This window comes from Amblyraja radiata, chromosome 20 (assembly GCF_010909765.2).
Source record: "Amblyraja radiata isolate CabotCenter1 chromosome 20, sAmbRad1.1.pri, whole genome shotgun sequence".
In the NCBI taxonomy this organism is placed as follows: Eukaryota; Metazoa; Chordata; class Chondrichthyes; order Rajiformes; family Rajidae; genus Amblyraja; species Amblyraja radiata.
This window is the reverse complement of record NC_045975.1, coordinates 7188978-7215514: the sequence shown is the minus strand read 5'-3', so window position 1 is coordinate 7215514 and position 26537 is coordinate 7188978. Positions and strand designations below refer to the sequence as shown.

Here is a 26537-nt window from a genome sequence, read left to right as displayed (position 1 = left end):
CCAAATCTGAGGAAGGACATTATTGCCATAGAGGGAGTGCAGAGAAGGTTCACCAGACTGATTCCTGGGATGTCAGGACTGTCTTATGAAGAAAGACTGGATAGACTTGGTTTATACTCTCTAGAATTTAGGAGATTGAGAGGGGATCTTATAGAAACTTACAAAATTCTTAAGGGGTTGGACAGGCTAGATGCAGGAAGATTGCTCCCGATGTTGGGGAAGTCCAGGACAAGGGGTCACAGCTTAAGGATAAGGGGGAAATCCTTTAAAACCGAGATGAGAAGAACTTTTTTCACACAGAGAGTGGTGAATCTCTGGAACTCTCTGCCACAGAGGGTAGTCGAGGCCAGTTCATTGGCTATATTTAAGAGGGAGTTAGATGTGGCCCTTGTGGCTAAGGGGATCAGAGGGTATGGAGAGAAGGCAGGTACAGGATACTGAGTTGGATGATCAGCCATGATCATATTGAATGGCGGTGCAGGCTCGAAGGGCCGAATGGCCTACTCCTGCACCTAATTTCTATGTTTCTATGTTTCTAATTACAATCAATCCATCCACACTGTGCAGATACACGATAAAGGGAATAACATGAATCATGGACAGATTAGACTTCAGAGATAGCATGGAAACAGGCCCTTCGGCCCATCGAGTCTGCGCAGACCAGCGATCACCCCCCCCCCCCCACACCAGCACTATCCTACACACTAGGGATAAATGACAATTTACAGAAGCTAATTCACCTACAAACCCGTAGGTCTTTGGAGTGTGGGAGGAAACCGGAGCACCCGGAGAAAACACACAGCAAGAACGTATAAACTCCATACGTGGCCAGGATCGAGCCTGGGTCTCTGTCGCTGTAAAGCAACAACTGTGCCACCACTAATGCTGCCTTCTATTGACACTTCTATTAGACAATGTAGCGTAAAGCCTTCTGTATTTTTAGCTTGCAAAAACAAAAAATAAAAACTTATTGCCGTTGAAAAGATCTTCATTTATCGAAATCCTGCGGAAATATAACTTTGTTACTGCGAGTCTGAAACTCTCGATGTCCCTTTCCCTCATTGACACTATTGTTTTTCCAACGCATTCTTCTATAACATGAGGGTTCTTATCTACACAACACAACTAAAGCAGAGCTACCTCTGCCTCTCAAATCACTGATGACACTAAATGCCAAGCTAGCTTCTCCTTCACAATCAGATAAGGAGTGCCATTGGCTACATTTAAGAGGCATTTAGACATAAACAGGCCAGGCATAGAAGGAAGATGGACACAAAATACTGGGAAAGGCAGCATTTCTGAAGAGAAGGAATGGGTGACGTTTCAGGTCAAAACCCCTCTTCAAACGGATGTCAGGGGAGTGGGAGGTACATTGATAAGGAAGTGTATAGATAAGAATGTGCAAGGTGTAGATCAAGAACAATGTAGAATAGATCATTGTCAGCTGGGAGAAACTAACAAAGCAAACAGGGATAAAATGTAGTCGGAGACAGTATGGGATGGCAGGACTTTCATATGAAGAAGGACTGGATAGACTCGGCTTGTACTCGCTAGAATTTAGAAGATTGAGGGGGGATCTTATAGAAACTTACAAAATTCTTAAGGGTTGGACAGGCTAGATGCAGGAAGATTATTCCCGATGTTCTGGAAGTCCAGAACAAGGGGTTACAGTTTAAGGATAAGGGGGAAGTCTTTTAGGACCGAGATGAGAAAATCATTTTTTACACAGAGAGTGGTGAATCTGTGGAATTCTCTGCCACAGAAGGTAGTTGAGGCCAGTTCATTTACTATATTTAAGAGGGAGTTAGATGTGGCCCTTGTGGCTAAAGGGATCAGGGGGTATGGAGAGAAGGCAGGTACAGGATACTGAGTTGGATGATCAGCCATGATCATGTTGAATGGGAGGGGGAGTTAAAGTGCTGAGCAACTGGGAGATCAGGTAGGTTTAGGTGGACTGAGCGGAGGTGTTCAGTGAAACGATCGCCTCGCCTGCGCTCGGTCTTGCCTACGCTTGTCTATCTTCGATGTAAACCAGCATCTGCAGCTCTATCCTGCACAGACATAGGAGATGGTCCTAATGTGGGCAAATGGGATTAGTGCAGGTTGGCAATAAGGATGGCATGGGCATGGCGGGCCGAAGGGCCCATTTACGTGCTGTGTCACTCTGCAATTTCATTGACTGCTCTTAGACACACCAAGATGTTGAAAGCCAGTGTATCAAATCCAATCAAAGCTTAGTTTAGCTTAGTCTAGAGATACAGCATGGAAACAGGTCCTTCGGCCCATAGCCCCCATGCCGACGAACAATCACCCTTTCACACTAGTTCCATGTTATGCCTCTTTTTCATCCACTCCCTACACACATGGGGCAATTTACTGAGGCTAATTAAACCTACAAAATGTGCACGCCTTTGGAATGTGGGAGGAAATCAGAGCACCTGGAAGAAACTCGCGCGATAATAAGGAGAACGTGCAAACTCCACAAGGACAGCACCCGAGGTCGGGATCGAACCGGGGTCTGGGGCGCTGTGAGGCAGCGGCCCAACCAGCTGCACCACCGTGCCGCTCAGTTGTAAAGGAAACTCATAAATTCTTACCACAAAGTCAGGATCTGTATCCCAATCATCGCCATCGTCTGGTGCTGACACAGAAATAGTCCGGCCTGCAGCTGCTTTCCACATCTGGAAAAGAGATTTTGTTCAGTTTAGTTTATTGTCACGTGTACAGAGGTACAGCGAAAAGATTTTCTTGCGTGCTAACCAGTCAGCGGAAGGACAGTACGGGATTACAATCGAGCCATTCGCAGTGTACAGATACATGATAAGGGAATAACATTTAGTGCAAGGTGAAGCCAGTGATGAAAGATAGTCTGAGGGTCCCAGATAAGGTAGATAGTAGTTCAGCACTGTTCTCTGGTTGTGGTAGAATGGTTCAGTTGCCTGATAACAGCTGGGAAGAAACTGTTCCTGAATCTACAGATGTGCGTTGATTTACATCAATTACTACAAAACACTGAGCAAACTGAATAAAAGACATGCATTTGTATAGCGCCTTTTACATCCATCCAGGACATCCAAAGGCCCTTTGCATCTAATGGTGCACTGGCAATTGTAAAACTGCAGACATGTCCAACACAAACACGAAAATGAAGGGATACCCTCTCCTCAACAGGTATCTGTACAGGAGAGAACTGCAGATGCTGGTTTACACCAAAGTCAGACACAAAAAGCTGGAGTAACTCAGGGGGTCACGCAGCATCTCTGGAGAACAGGAATAGGTGACATTTCAGGTCAAAACACTTCTTCAGACTGATCAATAATACCGACCAATTTTGGCTGGAAGACAAACAATCGCTGTGGAAGAGGCTGCTTTCGGATCTGGTGGTACCCACATGCAAGCTCTTCTATCTCCTGCCGGACTAGAGAGGGGAGAAGAGAAGAGAAGAGAAGAGAGACCGACAAGGATGCGAGTGGTCTTAGATCACGTTTAGTTTCGTTTAGAGGTACAGCGCGGAAACAGGCCCTTCAGCCCACCGGGTCTGCGCCAACCAACGATCCCCGCACATTAAGACTATCCTACACCCACTAGGGACAATTTTTACATTTACCAAGCCAATTAACCTACAGACTTGTACGTCTTTGGAGTGTGGGAGGAAACCGAAGATCTCGGAGAAAAGCCACGCAGGTCACGGGGAGAACGTACAAACTCCGTACAGACGGCACCCGTAGTTGGGATTGAACCCGCGTCTCCGGTGCTGCATTCGCTGTAAGGCAGCAACTCTACCACTGCGCCACCGTGACCTGCTGGTGTTGGATGCTTTCCCGAGGCAAAGGGAAGTGTCGCTGGCGTAGGCGGGTGGGAGGCTGGTTTGCGTGATGCACTGGGCCGCCCGCGTACACAGCTCTCTGCGGACGCAATGTCAAAGATAACTATAGCCTCAGTGATGGAATTTCTCCCGATCCCAATCACAAATGAGCCAGGTTCATCCTGAGCGGCCACGCCTGGCTGTGGACTGCCCTGCCAGAGGAAACATTCCCCCGTCTCCACCCTGTAAAACCAACACTTGACATCTGGGCAGCACAGCCGCAGAGATGCTGCCTTACAGTGCCAGAGACGCGGGTTTGATCCTGACTACGGGTGCTGTCTATACAGAGTTTGCACGTTCTCCCCGTGAGCTTTCCCCCGGTTGCTCCGGTTTCCTCCCACATTCCAAAGACGTGCAGGTTTGTACGTTGTTTGGCTTCGGTAAATTGTAAATTATCCCTTGTATGCAGTATAGTGCTTGTGTACGGGGATCGCCAGTTGGCATGGCCTCGGTGGGCCGAAGGGCCTGTTTCCGTGCTGTATCTCTAAACTAAATTTCACTGTGACATTACAGTGCTCCCTTATACTTCTGTACACCAGCCAACATTTTTTCATCTCCCAGTCTGAAGAAGGGTCTCGACCCAAAACATCGCCCATTCCTTCTCTCCAGAGATGCTGCCCGTCCCACTGAGTTACTCCACCATTTTGTAAACCAGCATCTGCAGTTCCTTCCTAGATATTTTTCTGCTTGAGTCTCAGGAATGGGAATGAACCACACGATTGTTTGACTCCGTGCCAAGAAAACAGATGGATAACATAATAGAAACCAACATTATTAACCTGCGGCATTGATTCAAGCATGCCACTCAAACGTTTTAATTTGGCTTGATCTCTGTGGCATGGCAGAAATTTTAAAGAGGCCATTTAGAAAGAGAGTCGTACAGCGTGGAAACATGCCCTTCAGCCCAACTTGGTCACACTGGCTAACATGCCCAATCTACACTAGTCCCACCTACTTGCGCTTGGCCCATATCCCTCTGAACCCGTCTTATCCATGTACCTGTCTAAATGTTTCATCAACATTGCGATAGTCCCTGCCTCAACTACCTCCTCTGGCAGCTCGTTCCATACACCCACCACCCTTTGCGTGTAAAATGTTACCCCTCGGATTCCTATTAAACCTTCCCCCCCCCCCCCCCCCCCCCCCTCCACTTTAAACCTCTATCGTCTGGTTCTTGATTCCCCCGAATCTGGGCATTTATTTCACCTTTTCCGGTAACAGTCAGTAATTTATGCAATCATCACCCTTCGGCAGATCCAGTGTCACACTCCTGGCCAAGTTCCAGGCATATCTGGGAGGATCACATTTCAAACATTGTTCTTCCGCCCCCCCCCCCCCCCCATCCGACCAAAGAACAGCAGTCCATAAACAAAACAGAAATCCTTACCAGTAAAGAATTTTCACCAAACCCACTATTTAAAAAACCAAACCAAACCACACACACACATTCTTCTGTGCAGTAGCTGGGAAGGGACCCGAGCGGCAGGCTTTGGTGACTAGGTTTTGCTGTTAGTCATTCTAATCCACAGAGCTAGCTAATGGGAGGATGGGGAAGGCAGCACTGAAATGTGCAGCTGCCGCCCACAAGGAAGAAATGATAGAGAATACTAACTAGCAGATTCTTCAGTGTGGGCGTCATCTGGAAACTCACCGAGCCAGACACCTCAGGTTCGAGGCCCAGTGCAGGCAGACTTGAATTCTGTTTCATTTAAAGATGATGTGTAGGGGAAGTCTTTTTTTCCCTTTTACACAGAGAGCAGGTGGGTGCCAGGAACACACTGCCAGGGATGGCGGTGGAGGTAGGTATGATGAGGGCATTTAAGAGGCTTTTGGATAAGCAGGGAATGGAGGTATGCTGAGATCAAGTTCAAGTGAGTTTATTGTCATGTGTCCCTGATAGGACAATGAAATTCTTGCTTTGCTTCAGCACAACAGAATATAGTAGGCATTGACTACAACACATGAATAAATAAACTGATAAAGTGCAAATAACAGATAATGGGTTATTAATGTTCAGAGTTTTGTCCGAGCCAGGTTTAATAGCCTGATGGCTGTGGGGAAGTAGCTATTCCTGAACCTGGTTGTTGCAGTCTACAGGCTCCTGTACCTTCTACCTGAAGGTAGCAGGGAGTGGAGTGGGATTCGTTTAATTTGCCATCATATTTGGCACATGTGGCGGCACGGTAGAGTTGCTGTCTTACAGCGCCAGAGACCCGGGTTCCATCGCGGCTGTGGACGAGGGGCAAGGGGCAATTTGCAGAGGACCAATTAACTAACAAACCTTTGGGATGTGGGAGGAAACCGGACCACCTGGAGAAAACCAACACGGTCACAAGGAGAACACGCAAACTCCACACAGACAGCATCCGTAGACAGGATCAAACCAGATCAGGCGCTGTAATAGCCCTGTCCCACAGTACAAGTTCATTCCAAGAGCTCTCCCGAGTTTAAAAAAAAAATCAAACTCGGGGTAAGCATGGAGAATGAACGTAGCGGGTACATCGGAGCTCGGGGACGTCTCTTAGCGACGCGTAACGCTAACGACAGGTACTCGGGAAGACTGGCTAACGGCAGGTACGCACGGGAAGACTCGTGAAGATTTTTCAACGTCGAAAAATGTCCACGAGAGCCCCGAGTACCGACGAGCAGCCATTACCGTAAATCTCCGAATTCGAATCAGGGCAAACTCGGGAGAACTCTTGGAATGAACTCGTACCGTGGGACAGGGGTTTAAGGCAGCAACTCTACCGCTTATTATGGTGCCAGGTGGAGACTCTTTCATCGCTCCATTCTAGATACTTGCCATATCTCACAGCAGAAGAGGAGCCTTTCTGTGTCCTGTCCAACACTATCCTGGATGAAAGTTAGCCGTTCATTTTTTCCCCCCATCATTGATGGCCATCGCTGAAATGGCGTCTAAACTTCCAAAGGACCTCCACTGTTTGCAGAGCTGCGTGGAGAGCAAGATCGCCCCGATATCCTGGCCGCTGAGAATGATGGGGATCTGGCTGGATGGGAGCGGGGGTTGTGGTCTGCACCCACACGCCGCAGGCAGCGGACAGGACTGTTCGGTGAAGTTCTGTAACATTGTCGGTGGCAACACCCGTGTGCAGCCTCGGTGAAGTCTGCTGTGTGGTTTTGCCAGGGTGCATGCAAGAACAAAGCATTTCACTATAGCTGCAATAATGTATCACTGAGTATCATTGAAACATTGAAGATACACAAAAAAGCTGGAGAAACTCAGCAGGTGCAGTAGCATCTATGGAGCAAAGGAAAAAGGCAACGTTGCCTTTTCCCTTCGCTCCATAGATGCTGCTGCAACCGCTGGGTTTCTCCAGCTTTTTTGTGTACCTTCGATTTTCCAGCATCTGCAGTTCCTTCTTAAACACATAGAAACATTGAATCCTGGCCATCAAATCCTTCCTCCGATCCAATTCTCACTGCATCCAAAAACCCAGTAATGTCACCAGCAAACATGCGGGTGAACTAAACATTTTAGATTTAACTGCCAATAAAACTGAAAAACAAAACTCCACAGAAAAACGGCCAACAAAAGTTTGATTTGATTTTCCTTCCACGGACAAAACTCTGATGGCAGCACTGCGGGTAGAGTTGCTGCCTTACAGCGCCAGAGACCCGGGTTTGATCCCGACTCCTTGTGCTGTGTGTGTGGAGTTTGCACGTTCTCCCTGTTAAGTGTGGGTTGCATCTGGGAGCTCTGGTTTTCTCCCACGTTCCAAAGACGTGCAGGTTTGTAGGTTAATTGGGCTCTGTAAATTACCCCTAGTGTGTAGGGAGTGGATGAAGAGGCAGGGATAACAGAACTAGTCGATGGTCGGCTTGGGCTCAGAAGGCCGAATGCCTCGTTTCCATGCTGTAAATTTAAACCAAAACACCATATATGTTGCAATATATATTTTTTATTTTTTTATTTTATCGTTTTTATTTTATGTGTGAAATGTTTTTATTTTATGTGCGATGCTCCGGTATTCCCTGGGAAACGTCTTCTCATTTTGCACTGTACAACTGTTGCCTTGCAAGATGACAATAAAGGATGATGATGATAATAATAATAATGATAATATATGTAGCAATATATGTTGCAAGGTGGCACAGCAGTAGAGTTGCTGACTTGCAGCATCAGATACCCAGGTTCAATCCTGACTACGGTCGCTGCTTGCATGGAGTTTGTACGCTCTCCCCGTGACCCCGTGGGTTTTCTCCAGGTGCTCCTGCTTCCTCCCACATAGAAACATAGAAATTAGGTGCAGGAGTAGGCCATTCGGCCCTTCGAGCCTGCACCGCCATTCAATATGATCATGGCTGATCATCCAACTCTGTATCCCGTACCTGCCTTCTCTCCATACCCTCTGATCCCCTTAGCCACAAGGGCCACATCTAACTCCCTCTTAAATATAGCCAATGAACTGGCCTCGACTACCCTCTGTGGCAGAGAGTTCCAGAGATTCACCACTCTCTGTGTGAAAAAGGTTCTTCTCATCTCGGTTTTAAAGGATTTCCCCCTTATCCTTAAGCTGTGACCCCTTGTCCTGGACTTCCCCAACATCGGGAGCAATCTTCCTGCATCTAGCCTGTCCAACCCCTTAAGAATTTTGTACGTTTCTATAAGATCCCCTCTCAATCTCCTAAATTCTAGAGAGTATAAACCAAGTCTATCCAGTCTTTCTTCATAAGACAGTCCTGACATCCCAGGAATCAGTCTGGTGAACCTTCTCTGCACTCCCTCTATGGCAATAATGTCCTTCCTCAGATTTGGAGACCAAAACTGTACGCAATACTCCAGGTGTGGTCTCACCAAGACCCTGTACAACTGCAGTAGAACCTCCCTGCTCCTATACTCAAATCCTTTTGCTATGAAAGCTAACATACCATTCGCTTTCTTCACTGCCTGCTGCACCTGCATGCCTACTTTCAATGACTGGTGTACCATGACACCCAGGTCTCGCTGCATCTCCCCTTTTCCTAGTCGGCCACCATTTAGATAATAGTCTGCTTTCCTGTTTTTGCCACCAAAATGGATAACCTCACATTTATCCACATTATACTGCATCTGCCAAACATTTGCCCACTCACCCAGCCTATCCAAGTCACCTTGCAGTCTCCTAGCATCCTCCTCACAGCTAACACTGCCCCCCAGCTTAGTGTCATCCGCAAACTTGGAGATATTGCCTTCAATTCCCTCATCCAGATCATTAATATATATTGTAAATAGCTGGAGTCCCAGCACTGAGCCTTGCGGTACCCCACTAGTCACTGCCTGCCATTGTGAAAAGGACCCGTTTACTCCTACTCTTTGCTTCCTGTTTGCCAGCCAGTTCTCTATCCACATCAATACTGAACCCCCAATGCCAGTGTGCTTTAAGTTTGTATACTAATCTCTTATGTGGGACCTTGTCGAAAGCCTTCTGGAAGTCCAGATACACCACATCCACTGGTTCTCCCCTATCCACGCTACTAGTTACATCCTCGAAAAATTCTATAAGATTCGTCAGACATGATTTACCTTTTGTAAATCCATGCTGACTTTGTCCAATGATTTCACCACTTTCCAAATGTGCTGCTATCCCATCTTTAATAACTGACTCTAGCAGTTTCCCCACTACCGATGTTAGACTAACTGGTCTGTAATTCCCCGTTTTCTCTCTCCCTCCCTTCTTAAAAAGTGGGGTTACGTTTGCTACCCGCCAATCCTCAGGAACTACTCCAGAATCTAAAGAGTTTTGAAAGATTATTACTAATGCATCCACTATTTCTGGAGCTACTTCCTTAAGTACTCTGGGATGCAGCCTATCTGGCCCTGGGGATTTATCGGCCTTTAATCCATTCAATTTACCCAACACCACTTCCCGGCTAACCTGGATTTCACTCAATTCCTCCAACTCCTTTGACCCGCGGTCCCCTGCTATTTCCGGCAGATTATTTATGTCTTCCTTAGTGAAGACGGAACCAAAGTAGTTATTCAATTGGTCCGCCATATCCCAAAGACGTACAGGTTTGTAGATGAATTGGCTTCATTAAAATCGGCCCGAGTGTGTGTATGGTAGCACTAGCACTCAGCGCAGACACGGTTTGGCCGAAGGGCCTGTGTCCACACTGTATCTCTAAATGAAAGCATGTCAATTTTAAATGGAAAGATTCATTCTACATTAAGAATTAAGCTTTCAGTGTACGGTGTGGTACACAGACCACCTAACCAAGCACATATGTTTCAGGGCTTGACAGGATTAGCTCACAGCGATGTGGCTGGATGACTCATAGTTGGAGTGCAGGAACCCAACTGGTGTAAGAGGCCAACGCTTTTGAAGATCCAGGTATTACTTCTCGTTCACAATGTAGTTGCAATTTATTATAGAGAAAAAAAAAAATCACTGATGTATCAATGTAATCACATCAATGTTTTGTTTTCTTTCAATAACCATAAGCATTTGATTTTGCTCATCAACTACTAAATGAATATCCCTAAGCAGCAGGCAGTAAAATAATGCCGCATCGAACAGCCCACAATGACTGTTCCGAAAATGATGCCAAGTTATAGAAAGAACTGCAGATGCTGGCCCATACCAAGGATAAACACAAAGTGCCCAAGCAACTCAGCAGGTCAGGCAGCATCTCTGAAGAAAAAGGATGGGTGATGTTTTGGGTTGGTACCCTTCTTCAGACTGAAACCTCTTCCACCACCCCCAAATTTGCAATCTGAAGGAGGATCCCAGGCCGAAACGTTACCTATCCTTTTGCTCCAGCAATTCTGCCTGACCCGCTGTGTTTACTCCAGCACTTTACATTTACAGTATCTATGATGCCAAGTTAAACTGATCATCTCTGTATGTACGCGATCCATATCCCTCCACTCCCTGCACATCTTCCTGCTTATTTAGAGTCATGGAGTGATACAGTGTGGAAACAGGCCCTTCGACCCAACTTACAAACCCCGACCAACATGTCCCAGCTACACTAGTCCCACCTGCCAGCATTTGGACAATATCCCTCCAGACCTGTCCTATCCACGTCTAACTGCTTCTTAAATGTTGGGCTAGTCCAACAGCCTTTTAAAAGCCTATTAAACACCACTATCGTATCTGGTTCGGCCCCCATGCCTGACAGCATGTCCCAGCTACCCACCAGCCTCTAAACAAAATAAAATGTAACCCCTCTGATCTCAAAGCTATGCTGTCCAGTATTTAACATTTCAATCCTTTGAATAAAAGATTCTGACTGTGTATCCTATTTGTGCCTTTCATCATTTTATAAACTTCAATCAGGTCATTCCACAGTCTCCGAAGCTTCAGGAAAAACAATCCAGGTTCATCCAACGTCTCTGTACAGCTCACACTCTCTAATCCAGGCAGATTGATGACTAACAATGATCTATTCTACATTTTCCTTCGTCATCCCCTTTTACGTCTCGTTTCCCTCTCCCCCGACTCTCACTGAAGAAGGGTCTCGACGCAAAACATCACCCATTGCCTTCTATCCAGAGATGCTGCCTGTCCCGCTGAGTTACCCCAGAATTTTGTGTCTAGCTTCCTGGTAGACCTCTACTGCACTCTCTCCAAAGCCTCAACATCCTTCCTGAAAGGAGCCGGCCAGAACGGCACACAACACTCCACATGAAGCCAACCAAAGCAAAGTTTTAGGGGTGGGAGATTGCAACCTTCACGTGGTCCACCCCGTTTCGAAGAATGCAATCAACCCGGCATGCACCAACAGAAGATCAAACAGAACAAGTTGTCTTACAACTTTAGGCTGTGCACACCATGAGCAAGAAGACCAACGTTTTATAAAGTTGCAACTTGACTTAATGACTCTCATACTCATCGCCCCAAAATACAAACGAGTAATTCAAGCACAGAACATTGCTCAGCATACATAGTCTTCTGGGGCTGAGAATTCTAAAAACTATTTGATTTTGCTCATGCTAAGTGTGTACCCGTTTTCAGACTTGCCTATCACACAGGAATAGTTTCTAGGCAGCAACCCTATCAAGCCCACTTACATTCTAGAAGGGTTCTCAAAAAGATTATATATAAATGCAAGCCAACTCATATTAAGACCACATCCTAGAGATTCATTTAAGCTCAACATGTAAAATTGTCGCAGTTAAACTTAGTTAGAGCTGATTTAAGCTTCATTAATGCACCTAACATTTACAACACAGAAGATTGAATTGAATTAACATTATTTTATATAAACTAAGTTTATATTTCCTGCTGATATGTTTGTTTCTCACACAATATGCATTGTCTATCCCCCGACTGGCTGGCACGCAACAGAAGCTTTTCACTGTACCTCAGTACACGCCACAATAAATATCCAAAACATTACTTACAAAAAGTTAGGAATGGCTTGCCTTGTATAGCCACAACCGGAGAGCAGTTCTGAACTACTATCCACCTCATTAGTTACCCTCGGACTGTCCTTGATCAGACTTTGCTGGCTTTACCTTGCACTAAACGTTATTCCCTTATCGTGTATCTATCTATACACTGTAAATGGCTCGATTGTAATCATGTATTGTCTTTCCACTGACTGCAACAAAAGCTTTTCACTGTACCTCGGTACACGTGACAATAAACTAAACGGAACTGAACTCTCCTGTCTCTAACAGTAGATAGTGTTCATATTCAAAAACAACAAGTGAATCATTATTGACAATGATCCAACATATACAAAGTAATTGTGTGCAAAGCAGGCTGTGCACTTTTATGCAACAAAGTACTATTTTAGCATTGTCAGAGGTATGAATGCTATAAAGTTAGCGGTCTCCCCCTTCGCTGTAACCCTCCCCTCAAATTGGCATTTTTTAAATTCCCAAGAAATACAGTAGTTTGAACAGTGGAGGAGGTATCTTGATGTCTGAGCCAATGTTTCTCTCTCAAATGGACATTGCAATAACAGATTGTCTGCTCATTATCTCCACCGCTCTTTGCTGGAATTTGGTGTACACTTAACTGCCTGCCCCGTCTCCTGGGACTGAACTTCTTGAGTGGGGCGGAAAGGCGCTATGCAAATGCAAATCTCTCTCTGATAGTTCCCAAAACGTTGGTGTAATGTGTTGATTCTCTTACGCACCCGGAATTATTAGCAAAACATAGCAACACATTGTGCAATTCTATAATAAGACACAACTATGCAACAGGAAAGTTGAGAAAAAAAAATAAGCCAACAACAGGTCAGGGTCCCCCAATTAACTTCACGTTTGGAAATCCAGTTGTATTCAGGCGGCTTGTCGCGTTTGCAACAGGAGTCCGCACATTTCAAAGGAAGAAAGGTGGGAATTAAATGTGTTTCCCCTCCCCCCTTGTTGCAAAGCGCTGACCGCACTGGGACTGCGCTGCTGTTTCCCAGCTACAGCCCCACCCTAAGCTCCCAGACTGGGCATCGACAGCTCACAAAACCCACCTCCTCTCTCCCTCTAGCCCGGAGTCTCGGCTCCCAGACAGAGGAGATGAAGCGGCCACAGTGAACCAAAGCCAGACAACAAAGCGATTGTAGCCAACTCCACAGCGCAGTGCTTGGTGGCAAGGCAAGGGGAGGGGGAAGAGTGAATCTCCTTGGGTGGAACACACCCACCCTGCCTTGTAGATATAACAACTATGCTTCAATCACATTCATGATCATGAATACAAACAGAATCAAACAGGAATTGAAACAGAATGGGGATCAGACAGAACTCCTCCCTCCACCCCCCAAAAAAAATAACCCATGGCAGGCATTGCACCTTCCCATCTTGTCTCAAGGTATGTAGCAAGACTACCCACCCAGAGCAAAGTGTATGGGTGTCTGTCTGTCTGTGTATCTGTCTGTGTATGTGTCTGTCTGTCTGTGTCTCTGTCTGTGTGTGTCTGTGTGTGTGTGTCTCTGTCTGTGTGTGTGTGTCTCTGTCTGTGTGTGTGTGTCTCTCTGTGTGTGTGTGTCTCTGTGTGTGACCTCCAAGCCACAAGCCTGCATTCACTTACCTTGCACTCAAAGTTTTGCTGGGCTCTGCCCCTGCTTCACCACTTCTCTTTTATTCTCTTTCTCTCTCTCTCTCTCTTTCTTCCCAATCCCCCTCTCTCATTATGCTGGATCCTTTGGTCGCAGTTTCCGTCTCTGCCTCGCACACACTTCCTGCACGGATCACGTGTGGGAATCAGCTGTTCCCATTTCCAGACCTCCCTCTCTAACTAATATCCCTCTGGCTTGCAGAGAGAGAGAGAGAGCTCCATGCATCCATCGTCCATTCAAAGACCTGCCCGTCTCTTCTCTCCTTGAAATAAACACGAAATGGAATTCAGAGATTTATAAAATGAAGTTGCAAAGATTTTTTTTCTTGAGTGCCTTTTGCAGCATCCAACTGAACAGCTAGCTCAGAATCTTAGAGGTTATATTCCCCCCCCCCCCCCCCCGCCCCCCAATATATTTTGTTTTTAATCTCTAATGCTTAATGTTCATTTTTTTTTTTTTTATTCTGGATTTTAATTCATGTATTGTGTGTTTTTTTTAAATATATAATTTATGATGCTTTTATAAGTGATATACTAAGATTTTATATGTATTTTATGATGTTTTTATATGCAATGTATGTTTATGTAATGTTGTTCCTTATCTGGACCGTGAGTCTGAAATAAATAAATAAGGTTTATTATTATTATTATTATAGCATGGTACGGCTGGTTGGTAGATCTGCTGCCTCACAGCACCAGAGTCCTGACCTCGGCTGCTGTCTGTATGGAGTTATTATGCATGCTTTGTTTTCCCTGTGACCTCCGGGCACTCCGGTTTCCTCCCACATCCCAAAATCCACATTAGTCAGAAAATGATGGGACTAAAGGCAGATAAATCCCCAGAGCCGAATGGCCCACTCCCGCACCTATTTTCAATGTATGTGTATGTACGTTACTAGGGCTCCATAAATTGTCCCTAGTGTGCAGAGTGGATACCAAAGTGGTATAGCATAGAACTTGTGTGAACAGATGATCGATGGTCAACGTGGACTCGGTGGGCCGAAGGGCCTGTTTCTATGCTGTATCTTTCAATCTATCAATAAGCCCGGTAAAACACCATTCAATCGGATCTTACCAACTTGCCATTCAAAATTGAAAAAAACAAGCTCTCATATTTGGGCATTTCAGTTACAAGGAAATACAAGGATCTTTTCAAAGAGAATTTTATCATTCTGTTAAACCAGATTAAACAGACGCTAACACAGTGGTCACCCTTGTCAATGTCACTTGTCGGACGGATAAATTCAATCAAAATGACCATCTTACCAAAATTTTTGTACCTTTTTCAGGCTCTACCAGTTTTTATCCCCAGGTCCTTCGACCATCTTGACTCAGTTATTTCCTCCTATATATGGAGAGCTAAGCGGCCTCGTCTTAATAAGGCCCACCTTCAAAAAACCAAGGCTGCTGGTGGCCTGGCTCTCCCAAACTTTTGTTTTTATTATCGGGCTGCTAACCTGCGCTGACTTGCATTTTGGTCTTTCTTTCACAGCCAGCCAGATTGTCCTGACTGGGTAGCCATGGAATTACACACAGATGATAATATGTCCATACCTGCACTACTTGGTTCATCACTTCCACTCCCCTTGATTAAATCTGTAAAAAAAAACAGTGGTTGAACACTCTTTGAGGATATGGGTACAATTCAGGAAAAGTTTTGGGTTGCATAACTTTTCTCTACTGAGCCCTATTGCATCAAACCACCTTTTTAAACCATCAACCCAGGACCCTGTCTTTAAAGAATGGCATAGGAAGGGTATTGTGCGCTTCAAGGACGTGCTTATGGGTAACACTGTAGCATCATTTGAACAATTAAGCAACAAATTCAATCTTCCAAAGTCAGATTTTTTCCGATACTTGCAAACAAGACACGATGTGTTCCATAAACTGCCCAGCTCTTTTATACCAACAGACACAACCCTTGTTGATACAGTTCTTTCTTTAAACCCATCTCAGAATAGACTTGTCTCAGCTTTATATGGCAGGATGTTGGACCTAAGGCTCATGGACAAGCTCAAGGCAGCATGGGAGGAAGACTTGGGCTCCTCTCTTTCAGAAGATACATCGAGTTCCATTCTTAAACTGGTTAATTCCACCTCTCTATGTGCTCGTCACTGTCTGATTCAATTCAAAGTGGTACACAGGGCCCATATCTCAAAAGCCAAATTATCTACTTTTTACCCTGAGAGTCCATTCTGTGTTAAATATAAAATTTCTGAAGCCGCTCTTATCCATATGTATTGGTCATGCCCCAGCCTTAACAAGTTCTGGCTAGAGGTCTTTCATACATTATCTCAGGTGTTAAACATCAAATTGGAACCAAAGCCTCTAATCGCTCTTTTGGGGGTCGCTGGTGAGGAGGTTGGATTAACTGCAGATAAACGCCGCACTATATATTTTGCTTCTCTTCTGGCTCGGTGAACAATCCTGCTCAGGTGGACGGAACCTACCCCTCCCACTCATACTCAATGGCTGACAGATATTATGTCCTGCCTAAAGCTCGAGAAAATTAGGTACTCACTTCAACATTCAAATGGAAGGTTTCAGAAAGCGTGGGGATGCATTCCAGACTTTGTAAATGCTTGATCATTAAGTACAGTTTAACATTAACAGTCTACCCATTCATTTATCGGGGATTATTGCTGTGACAGGCTGATATTTGCAAATGCTCACTGGCAGTGACTGGGGAGGGATTATTTTTGGTATCTTATTTTTCTTTTATTGTTGTTTTTTTGTTATATGTTGGCATAAGTTGTTTTTTATTTATTCTTTTCGTACACTCTGTCTGTAACAAATGGACAACTTTGCACCTTGTTATGTCTTGAAAACTAAATTAAAAGATTTTGATTTTTTTTTAAACCCATTCAATCATCAATATACAGACAGACGTCTACTTATACCCCCAGCTCCAAGATGGAAGAATAGAAAAAAAGTGGGGAAATACAAAAATCTGGCATTCCAGAAAATGAAATCGGCAATGACTGAAGCTGCAATTGCCCTAAGCTCATGGAATATATGTCATAGAGTGATACAGTGTGGAGAGAGAGGCTCTTCGGCCCAACTTGCCCACACGCCCCAGCTACACTAGTCCCACCTGCCAGCACTTAGTCCATATTCCTCCAAACCTGTCCTATCCATGTACCTGTGTCAGTCTGAAGAAGGGTTTCGGCCCGAAACGTCGCCTATTTCCTTCGCTCCATAGATGCTGCTGCACCCGCTGAGTTTCCCCAGCAATTTTGTGTACCTATCCATGTACCTGTCTGTTTCTTAAACATTTGGATAGTCCCAGCCTCAACTTGCTCATCTGGCAGCTTGTTCCATACATCCACAACCCTTTGTGTGAAAAAGTTGCCCCTCAGATTCCTATTAAATCTTTTCCCCTTCACCTTGAACCTGTGTCCTCTGGTCATCAATTCCCATACTCTGGGCAAGAGACTCTGTGCATCTATCTGCACAATCTATTCCTAACGGTTATAATAACTGGTTACTCTACAGTGCTGTCAAATTTTATTAGGCTTTAGAGATATAAGGTCCTTCGGCCCACCGAGTCGGCCAGCAATCACCCTGTACACTAATACCATCCTACACACCAGGGACAATTGTTTTACCAAAGCCATTTAACCTACAAACCTGTACATCTTTGGAATGTGGGAGGAAACGGGAGCACCCAGAGAAAATGTGTATGGTCATAGGGAGTGAGGTCGGGGGGAGTTCCGCCCGCCACGGGTACCATGTAATCCCTTGCTACCTGTTCCATGGTCGGCGACTAAACCGTCTCCCCCACCTGGTTTGCCAGGTGAGGAGGGGGCTGTGGACCCCCAGCAGGCCCCAAAACCAGACCTGTCAAAGGGCGGATAAACTTCCAGCGAGCCAAAGGCCATCCACACTTCAGTAGACGTTGCGATCATTGTCGTACATGGCATTGTAAGGAATGATGATAAAGCACACACGTCAAAATCCGATACTTCCAGCGGCTGAAGCCTGCAGGAACTGGAGGACAGAGATGTGTGGTGCGTCCGTCACCATTCCCGTCGGAAGCCAGCACCTCTGCGTCACTAATGTTTTCAACAGGGAGAACGTACAAACTCAGTACAGTAGTCTGTACTGTACCGAGTCAGAATCGAACCTGGGTCTCTGACGCTGTAAGGCAGCAGCTCTACCACGACACCATTGTGCCGCCCAGTTCTGCACTCTGGTATTTTTTCTTTTTGCACTCCCTGTTGTACTCCTGTATAGTATTACCCATTGTAATAGGATACCTTGCAAATAAAAGCTTCTCGCTGTATTTCACTACATGTGGCAATAATACATTGAACATAGAAGAGTACAGCACAGACACAGGCCCTTCGGCCCACACTGTCTGTGCTGAACATGAAGCCAAGACCAACTCTTATTGGGCTGCACATAATCCATATCCCACCATATGTATTTGCCTATCCAAATGTCTCTTAAATGCCTCCATATCTGCCTGCACCCCCACCCCATGTAGTCTATTCCAGACACTCATTGTCCCCCATGTATAAAAACTTGCCCCACACATCTCCTTTAAACTCTGTCCCTCTCGCGTTAAACCAATGCCCTCTAGCCTTTGACATTTCCATCCGAGGTAAAAGGTTCTATCTTAACTATGCGTCTTATAATTTTATATACTTTCTGCAGTGCCCTGTGTTTACTTTCGCTGTAGAACATGTCAGGATCTGCCTACCTGTGCGGGATTGAGCATGCTGTGAGGCTCGATGCAAGCTATTTTTAATTAATGAAGCCCCTTGTTGGTTTCATGAGCATGCTATCCTCCAGCATCTGAGTGAGTGAGTGAGTGAATGAATGAAAGGAAGGTGCTGTACTAAGACGTGATCGCAGAACTGGTGTGCGATGAACCTGGGAAATGCAGACAGTATATAGGGAATGGAATACTGAGCAATCGTCCCGAGTCCTGGCTAACAAGGAAACATGAGGATATGCATTACGTGACAATTTTATGTAGGAAGGGACTGCAGATGCTGGTTTACAGCGTAGACACAAAATGCTGGAGTAACACGGCAGAACAGGCAGCATCTCTGGACTGAAGGAATAGATGACATTTGGGGTCTCGTCCTGAAACATCACCTATTCCTTCTACCTAGGTGACGATTTAGTTCAGTTTTAGTTGAAGGATTCATCACCGGAACAGGCCCATCGAAGCAGCGGCGACCAGCTATCCCCGCACATTAGTTCTATCCCACAGACACTGGGGACAATTTACAATTTGACCAAAGCCAATTAGCCTACAAACCTGTACGTCTTTGGAGTGTGGGAGGAAACCGGGGCTACTGGAGAAAACCCACGCAGTCACGGGGAGAATGTACAAACTCTGTATGGACAGGATCAAACACGGGTCTTGTCATTTTCCTGACATCATTTTCCATCAAAACTCTAAGTGCTGGAGTAACTCAGCGGGTCAGGCAGCATCTCTGGAGGGAATGGATAGGTGATGTTTTAGGCCAAGAGTCTTGCGTCTGGGTCAGAGCATGGTCGAAGAGGAGAGCAGTAGGAATCACAGAGGAGCAGAGAGGGTCTCACAGAACTCCCATCAGAGAGAGAACAGTTAAAGTCAGTTTAGTTGATTGTCACATGACCGAGGTACAGCGAAAAGCTTTTGTTACACGCTAACCAGTCAGCGGAAAGACATTGCATGAGCCATCCAGTGTACAAATACACACTAAAGGAAAACATAGATATAGAAAACATAGAAAATAGGTGCAGGAGTAGGACATTCGGCCCTTCGAGCCTGCACTGTCATTCGATATGATCATGGATGATCATCCAACTCAGTATCCCATCCCTGCCTTCTCTCCATACCCCCTGATCCCTGTAGCCACATCTAACTCCCTCTTAAATATAGCCAATGAACTGGCCTCAACTACCTTCTGTGGCAGAGAATTCGACAGATTCACCACTCTCTGTGTAAAAAATGATTTTCTCATCTCGGTCCTAAAAGACTTCCCTATTATCCTTAAACTGTGACCCCTAGTTCTGGACTTCCCCAACATCGGGAATAATCTTCCTGCATCTGGCCTGTCCAACCCCTTAAGAATTTTGTAAGTTTCTATAAGATTCCCCCCTCAATCTTCTAAATTCTAGGAATAACATGTATTGCAAGAGAAAGTCCAATTAACAGTAGTTCAAGGGTTTTCAATGTGGAAGATAGTAGCTCAGGACTGCTCTTTAGATATTGATAGAATGGATCAGTTGCCTGATAACAGCTGGGAAGAAACTGTCCCTGAATCTGGAGCTATGCATTTTGACATTTCTGTACCTCTTGCCTGATGGGAGGGGAGAAGAGGGAATGACTTGGCTGAGCCAGTGGCCATACTTTCAGGAAAGTGAGCTGGAGGAATGTTGGATCAGTCATGATTCTATTGAGGGGCCAACCTGCTCATATGCTCTTACCGGGAGACATCCATAAAATCTTCTATCAGGTATTTTGGTTGTCCACTGCTCACAAATATTGATTGTAGTCCAAATGCAATGCATCGGACACAAAGTGCTTTAGGACACTGTGAGATTGCAAAAGGCACTGTATAAATAATGTCTTTTACAACTAGAGGAACAATCCATTTCACAGGTTAACTATTATTGAAAAGCAGGAACTATACATCAGGAGGTGCAACTGCAGAGCCAATAAAATCATGGGAGACCCCTTCCACCTCTGCAACGGACTGTTCCAGCTGCTACGGTCAGGCAAACGCCTCCGTTGTCATGCTGTGAGAGGTTGAGGTTGAGAAGAAGCTTCTTCCCAGAGGCCATTAGGACTGTAAACTCCTATCTCACCAGGGACTAACTTTACTGTACCACTCTACTGCCATATTTTTTTTTTAATTACTGTTTGTTTCCCTTTTTCCTTCCACCCACAATATTTAATATGAAAAAGAATATGTGATTCTGTTACATTCTGTTTGTAGTTTGTTTGGTTTGTTTGCTTGTCTTTTTGCACAAAGTCCACGAGCATTGCCACTTTTCATTTCACTGCACATCTCGTATGTATATGTGACGAATAAACTTGACGGTCAGTTAATTACTTAATGATCATAAATGCACAACCTTGAGGGTGACACAAAATTAACTGTTGACTTTCAGCAGCCTCTCACCATTACTCATTTTCCACATTGATGTCCTAAATTTAATTTTGCAATCCATCATCCTTGTTTGGCTAATATGGACCCAACATGCAGTATATCCACTTCCTGGTGTCCCTTCTTGTCCATGCCGACTGGAATGCCTGCTGTATTTGGGTACGGTGTTTGTATCTCTATAATTTCCCTGAATATCAGTCTAAGTGATTTTTGAACACTAATTACATCCACCTCTGCGACTCCACGAGCAACTAGTTTCAGATGACTAGCACCCTCTATGGGGAAAAACTTCTCTTACCTCAAATCTGTACCTTCAAGCTCCAGCCTCTCCTGCCCTGGAAAAGGGACATTTTTTTTTTTTTTTAGTTTTGAGAGATGCAGCAGAGATACAGGGAAGGGGAGGGGAAAGAGGGAGAATGCAGGGACTACCTGAAATTGGAGAAGTCAATGTTCATACCGCTGGGGTGTAAACTGCCCAAGTGAAATATGAGGTGCGGCCCTCCCCTTCCCAGCTCTCCCACAGCCCACTGTCTCCGCCTCTTCCTTTCTTCTTCTTCCAACCCCCCCCCCACATCCGTCTGAAGAAGGGTCTTGACCCGAAACATCGCCTATTTCCTTCGCTCCATAGATGCTGCCTCACCCGCTGAGTTTCTCCAGCATTTTTGTCTACCTTTGATTTTCTAGCATCCTTCTTAAACATACCAAAGGCCTTGTTCACTGCCGTGTCCATCTGTGTTACTCTGTACATCACCATCGTAGTACCCTTGCCATTTACCTGTTCCATCAGAATTTGTCTTCCCAAAGTGCATTACCTCACTCTTGTCTGGATTAATTTCCAACAGTCACCATTATACCCAACCTGTAAATGGCTGTATTGTAATCAAGTACCGTATTTCCGCTGCCTGGTTAACACTCAACAAAAGCTTTTCACTGTACTTCGGTACACGTGACAATAAACTGAACTGACTGACTGAACTTCTATCTGATCCATATCCAGCTGCATCCTTGGACAAGCCTTTTCACATCAATGTCTTTGTCTGCAATGGGCCTGTACTCGCTGGTTTCGAAGAATGCGGGGGGGCGACCTCATTGAAACACAGAAAAGTGAACGGCTTGGATAGGGTGGATGTGGAGAGGATGTTTCCACTAGTGGAAAAGTCTAGGATTAGAGGTCATAGCCTCAGAATTAAAAGACATTCTTTTAGGAAGGAGATGAGCAGAAATGTATTTAGTCAGAGGGTGGTGAATCTGTGGAATTCTTTGCCACAGAAGGCTGTGCAGGTCAAGTCAATGGATAATTTTAAGGCATAGACAGATTCTGGATTAGTACGGGTTTCAGAGGTTATAGGGGTAGGAGGGAGAGATAGATCAGTCATGATTGAATGACATAGACTTGATGGGCCACATGGCCTAAGTTTACTCCTATTCCTTATGACCTTATGATATATAACAGATAACAAGTAGCAAGACATCCCCAGGAAACACAAGATGCGTAAAATTCCTGTGTGCACACGTATCTCTGACCACTTCCAATTTCTAAAGCAGCTGGACAATGTTCTGGATGTAAGTGTGAGCATTGCAAAAGGCAAACACAATGAATAACCAGGTTCCTTTGTTTATTGGCAGTGGAAAATAAAAGTTTAAGAATTTTATTGAAATAAACCAATAAATACGTGATAAAAATAGTTCAACGTACTGTATAGACTGTACATAATTTGTTACAAGGCGAAAGAGGAAAATCTCAGACAGCAACGAATATTGGACAATTAACAGTACATGATTCAGGCCAACATACATCAAAAAGTCGACCATTCCAAGTAGCTTTAAGACAGAATTACAATGTGTTGGTACACCATACATAGCTCACCAGGATACCAACAAAACTGCAGCTGAGATGTTGATGGGTTTTTTGAAAAATATTGAACGGTCCCATTGATAAATCCAAGACAACATTTTCTCAAGTCTCCTATTGATGGGTCATCTTTTATAAAGTAAAATGCACAGTATCTAGATTAGGAAAGGGTTGCAAAAACAGTGAACCATACTTCTTAAAAAATAAATAAGGCTTTCATTTTATTTTAAAAAGTACCCCACTTCTTATACTTTAAATTGAATGGACCTGCCCCTCTCCATCTCTTTCACCCCAGGTGACACCAGTTGGTGATATTGGTCCATGGAAAAGTTATACCAGCCTTTTCCTCAAGAGCAAAGGGCGGAAATACCATGAAGCTATGGCAGGTCAGCACTTGCATTCAGTTTCACCTTATCCTTAATATTCCTATATATATGGCTTTCTCTTATATCCATCTACTCGTTATTAACCATACTGCAAAAAGGATAAGCATTTACAGTTTTAAAAATTAGAGCAGGTGGTTTAAAAAGTACTTAATTACAGACTTTATACTAACTACAACATCAACAAACTTAGTGCTGTCAACATGCAGTTTCTCTTGGGAAAAACAGCATGAAAATGCCATTATAACCTTTGTTTGTCCTCAACTTTATAAAAAAAAATCTGAATATCTGTAGTAATTACATAACGATTTACAAAAGCCCCATGGCTTTCATGAGGATGAATACGTACGGACATATGGTACATTTCCTTGAAAAATAACATGATTAAGAGTAAAGAAAATTGATGCAAGAAAGAATTGTACATTATAAAATGTGTCTTAAGCAGGTGTACACAATTAAAGCAAGCGCTACAATAAATCAAGATCGAAACAGGTCTACATAAATATAAGAAACATTTATTCTAAAATTTTTATCTCTCACGTACTCATGACTTGTTGTTCAACTAATTAAAATGTCTGTAGCAAAATATTAAGTCCAAGTTAGAAATATTGCTACGTCACAAATATCCTGGGCTTTGCACCTATTCACGTGATGTACACTTCATGTCTGAAGGCTTTGAACGCTGTGCAGTCATCCGTTGGTATAGTGGAAGGAAGCTGAAAAATACAAGGCTCAAATAAATACTAAATCACACAAACATTAAATAGTGTCACAAAAAAAACTGCAGAATCATTGCAAGGCTGAACAGATGGAAGGTAAGTAAAGGAGCGGAAAAAAATAATCAGGCTTGTACATATTGGTAGATAAGGGCTTTCATTATTACAACATGCCATTCATTATTTGGTTTAGTGTCACACCAGTGAAAATGTAACAAAGAATTTAGGTTCAGGAAAATAATTCAACCTGGTTTTACGTTTGCCTTTCCATGCCAGTGATAAACTATTAATGCAGTTATAATTTAATTATAATTTACTTAAATTATAATTGTACTGTTCCAGATACAAATTTTTTATTTGAGTTCCACCAGCAAGTATTTATAATCACAAATTTATTTATTGTTGTTACATAGCATACTTTACATCAATGCGACTAACATGCTTTATTCAAAGTCTGGAATTTGCAGTAACAATGCTTTGAAACTGTCAGCAGTTACTGTTATAATAGAGAAAAGGTGAAGGGGGAAGCATGCTCAACACAGCTTAAAAAGTGAAAGTCCTGACATTAATGTCAGCGATAAAATGTCCCACCATGTGGTGCGTTGCTTTGCAAATGTATCTAGTTTAGTCTTCAGGAATTAGTGAGCTGATGAGAACTCTCTTCTCACCACAACCGACAATTTCTGTTTAACTCTCAAACATAAACCCTTGCTTTGTGTGGACTACCATTTCCGCAATTGTTTCAAAATTCCATATCCATATTAGTTTTATGATATCTCAGCCAGTTTCTTATCTCAGAGGGAAGGGCCCAAGTATCGCACTCTGATCGCAGCTCAATTGGATTTGATCCATATTTTGGAATTCACTCTAGGGTGGATATTGTGCTGCCCAATATGCACACAACCGGTGGAACCATTGCTTCAGATTATAACTGACCTAGAGATTTATATACAAACAGGAATTATCAGCGCAAATAAGTCAGAAATGTGTGTTAAACCTCCTGTTACTTGGTCTGGATGTTACCCTTGTGTAGGGCGTTGCTGAGTTTACCCTTGTACAGGTCATTACAATTGAACATTATATGATAGCACTGTATAATTGAAATTGACGTTACAATTGTCTGTCTAACTGAGCAAAATGACTGAGAATTAGCCCTGATACAGGTGAAAAATATGCAGAGCTTGGTTATTTAATTTCTAAGATTATAAAGCAGAGGTTTTATGAACTATGCTCATGACTAACATTCATAGCTAAAAGAGCAACAATATTTTGGGACATCTACGAGTCAGCCAAGGTCAGAAATGACAAAATAATTTACAAATGAACCACTCTACCTCCTCGGGTGATAAGCAGTTACCAAGAATGGGGCATTGGTTTGACATAAACGTTACCAAGATAGGGGCATTGGTTTGACAGCCAGACACAAAAACAGCTTTTTTTCCCCATGAGTAGTAGCTCTACTCAATAACCAAAAATCTGTGGCCTCCTTTTGCTCTGCTATTTTATTTTATTCACATGTTTAATTGATAATGTTTCATTATTAATGTTTAATGTTTTATGTGTCATTCCTAACTGCCACTGTATGTCATGTTGTCACTTGCGGGCAGAGCATCGAGGCAAATTCCTTGTATGTGAATACTTGGCCAATAAACCTTTTCATTCATTCATTGGTCAGTTTTCCTTTACATGAACAATTGCAAATCAAAAATGCACTGTTAGATTGGCAAGTACTGACAACCGCCCATACATAAATAAAACAAAGTGTTCAACAAAAGTACTGAAAGTGGCTGTGCAGCAGATTACCTGATACACAGATAGGCTGGTGAATAATTGGCCGTCTAAAAATCAAGAGAGCAACACACCTTAATAATTTTTTTTAAAAAAGGTATATATATAGTTGTCCAAATAACAAAGAGCTCCTTATCATGCAAATCAGGGATTTTTCATTACACAAACTTCCTTTCAACCCTCCTCATAAACTTGTAGGACAGTTGAGAACCAGCTGTTAGTGTCGATACAACAAGATCCACTCAAATTTTTCAGTTGGTCACCTGCAAAGCATTTAATGAATGGCTACAAGATTTACTTGTAAATTTGGGTTGTGATATCAATGCTCACAAATTCAGAATAGCATTGGAACCAAGATAATGTAGAAGTGAACAGGCATCCACAACCAATCATTTTTTAATTAAAACTGAACACACTCCAGTACTCATCTCCCCTCACACCTATTGATTTTCCCCAAGGAGCAGAAGAAATCTCTATTTCGAGGCACGAGTATTGTGAAGGCCTCTAGCTATTTTCTTGGAATTTGTAAATAGGGGCACTTGCTGCATGTGATTTTTGCAGACATGGTGGCAGAGGGGAATTATTATCTGAATACTTACCCAAAATTAACATGAATAGGTTCGTACAGTGGTAGAATCCAATCTCTGCTCTCCAGAAACATTGCCTGTGAATTTGCATCAAGAAATAGCATGCAGAAAACATGCGGTTAGTTACAAATAAAGCACTTTGCAAACGCACAGAGCAAAACTGAACCGTTTGATCAGGGCTGAGAACCAAAGGTGGTAAATATCTTATAACAAATCAAATACCCAAGGAT

General features: G+C 43.8%; 2 protein-coding genes across 15 annotated transcripts in view; both read right to left on the bottom strand.

The window, feature by feature from the left end:
- Positions 1-14013, bottom strand: part of cttn (cortactin) — a 38377-nt gene extending 24364 nt beyond the window's left edge. Inside the window, exons 1-2 of the mRNA XM_033038540.1 lie at positions 13843-14013; positions 2598-2681 (exon numbers count right to left, since the gene is read on the bottom strand). Of these exons, the coding sequence (XP_032894431.1) occupies positions 2598-2681 (84 nt within the window). The 5' untranslated portion in view covers positions 13843-14013. The remainder of the gene's footprint in view (positions 1-2597; positions 2682-13842) is intronic.
- An 8567-nt stretch (positions 14014-22580) lies between these two features.
- The window catches only part of ppfia1 (PTPRF interacting protein alpha 1), a 106850-nt gene continuing 102893 nt past the window's right edge, over positions 22581-26537 (bottom strand). For 12 of the 14 annotated variants that reach the window (XM_033038716.1, XM_033038719.1, XM_033038718.1 and 9 more), the window contains 2 exons: positions 26320-26384; positions 22581-23932 (listed from right to left, as the gene is read on the bottom strand). In XM_033038716.1, the coding sequence (XP_032894607.1) occupies positions 26326-26384 (59 nt within the window). In that variant the 3' untranslated portion in view covers positions 22581-23932; positions 26320-26325. The remainder of the gene's footprint in view (positions 23933-26319; positions 26385-26537) is intronic. The other 2 variants (XM_033038725.1, XM_033038721.1) reach the window with 2 other exon arrangements.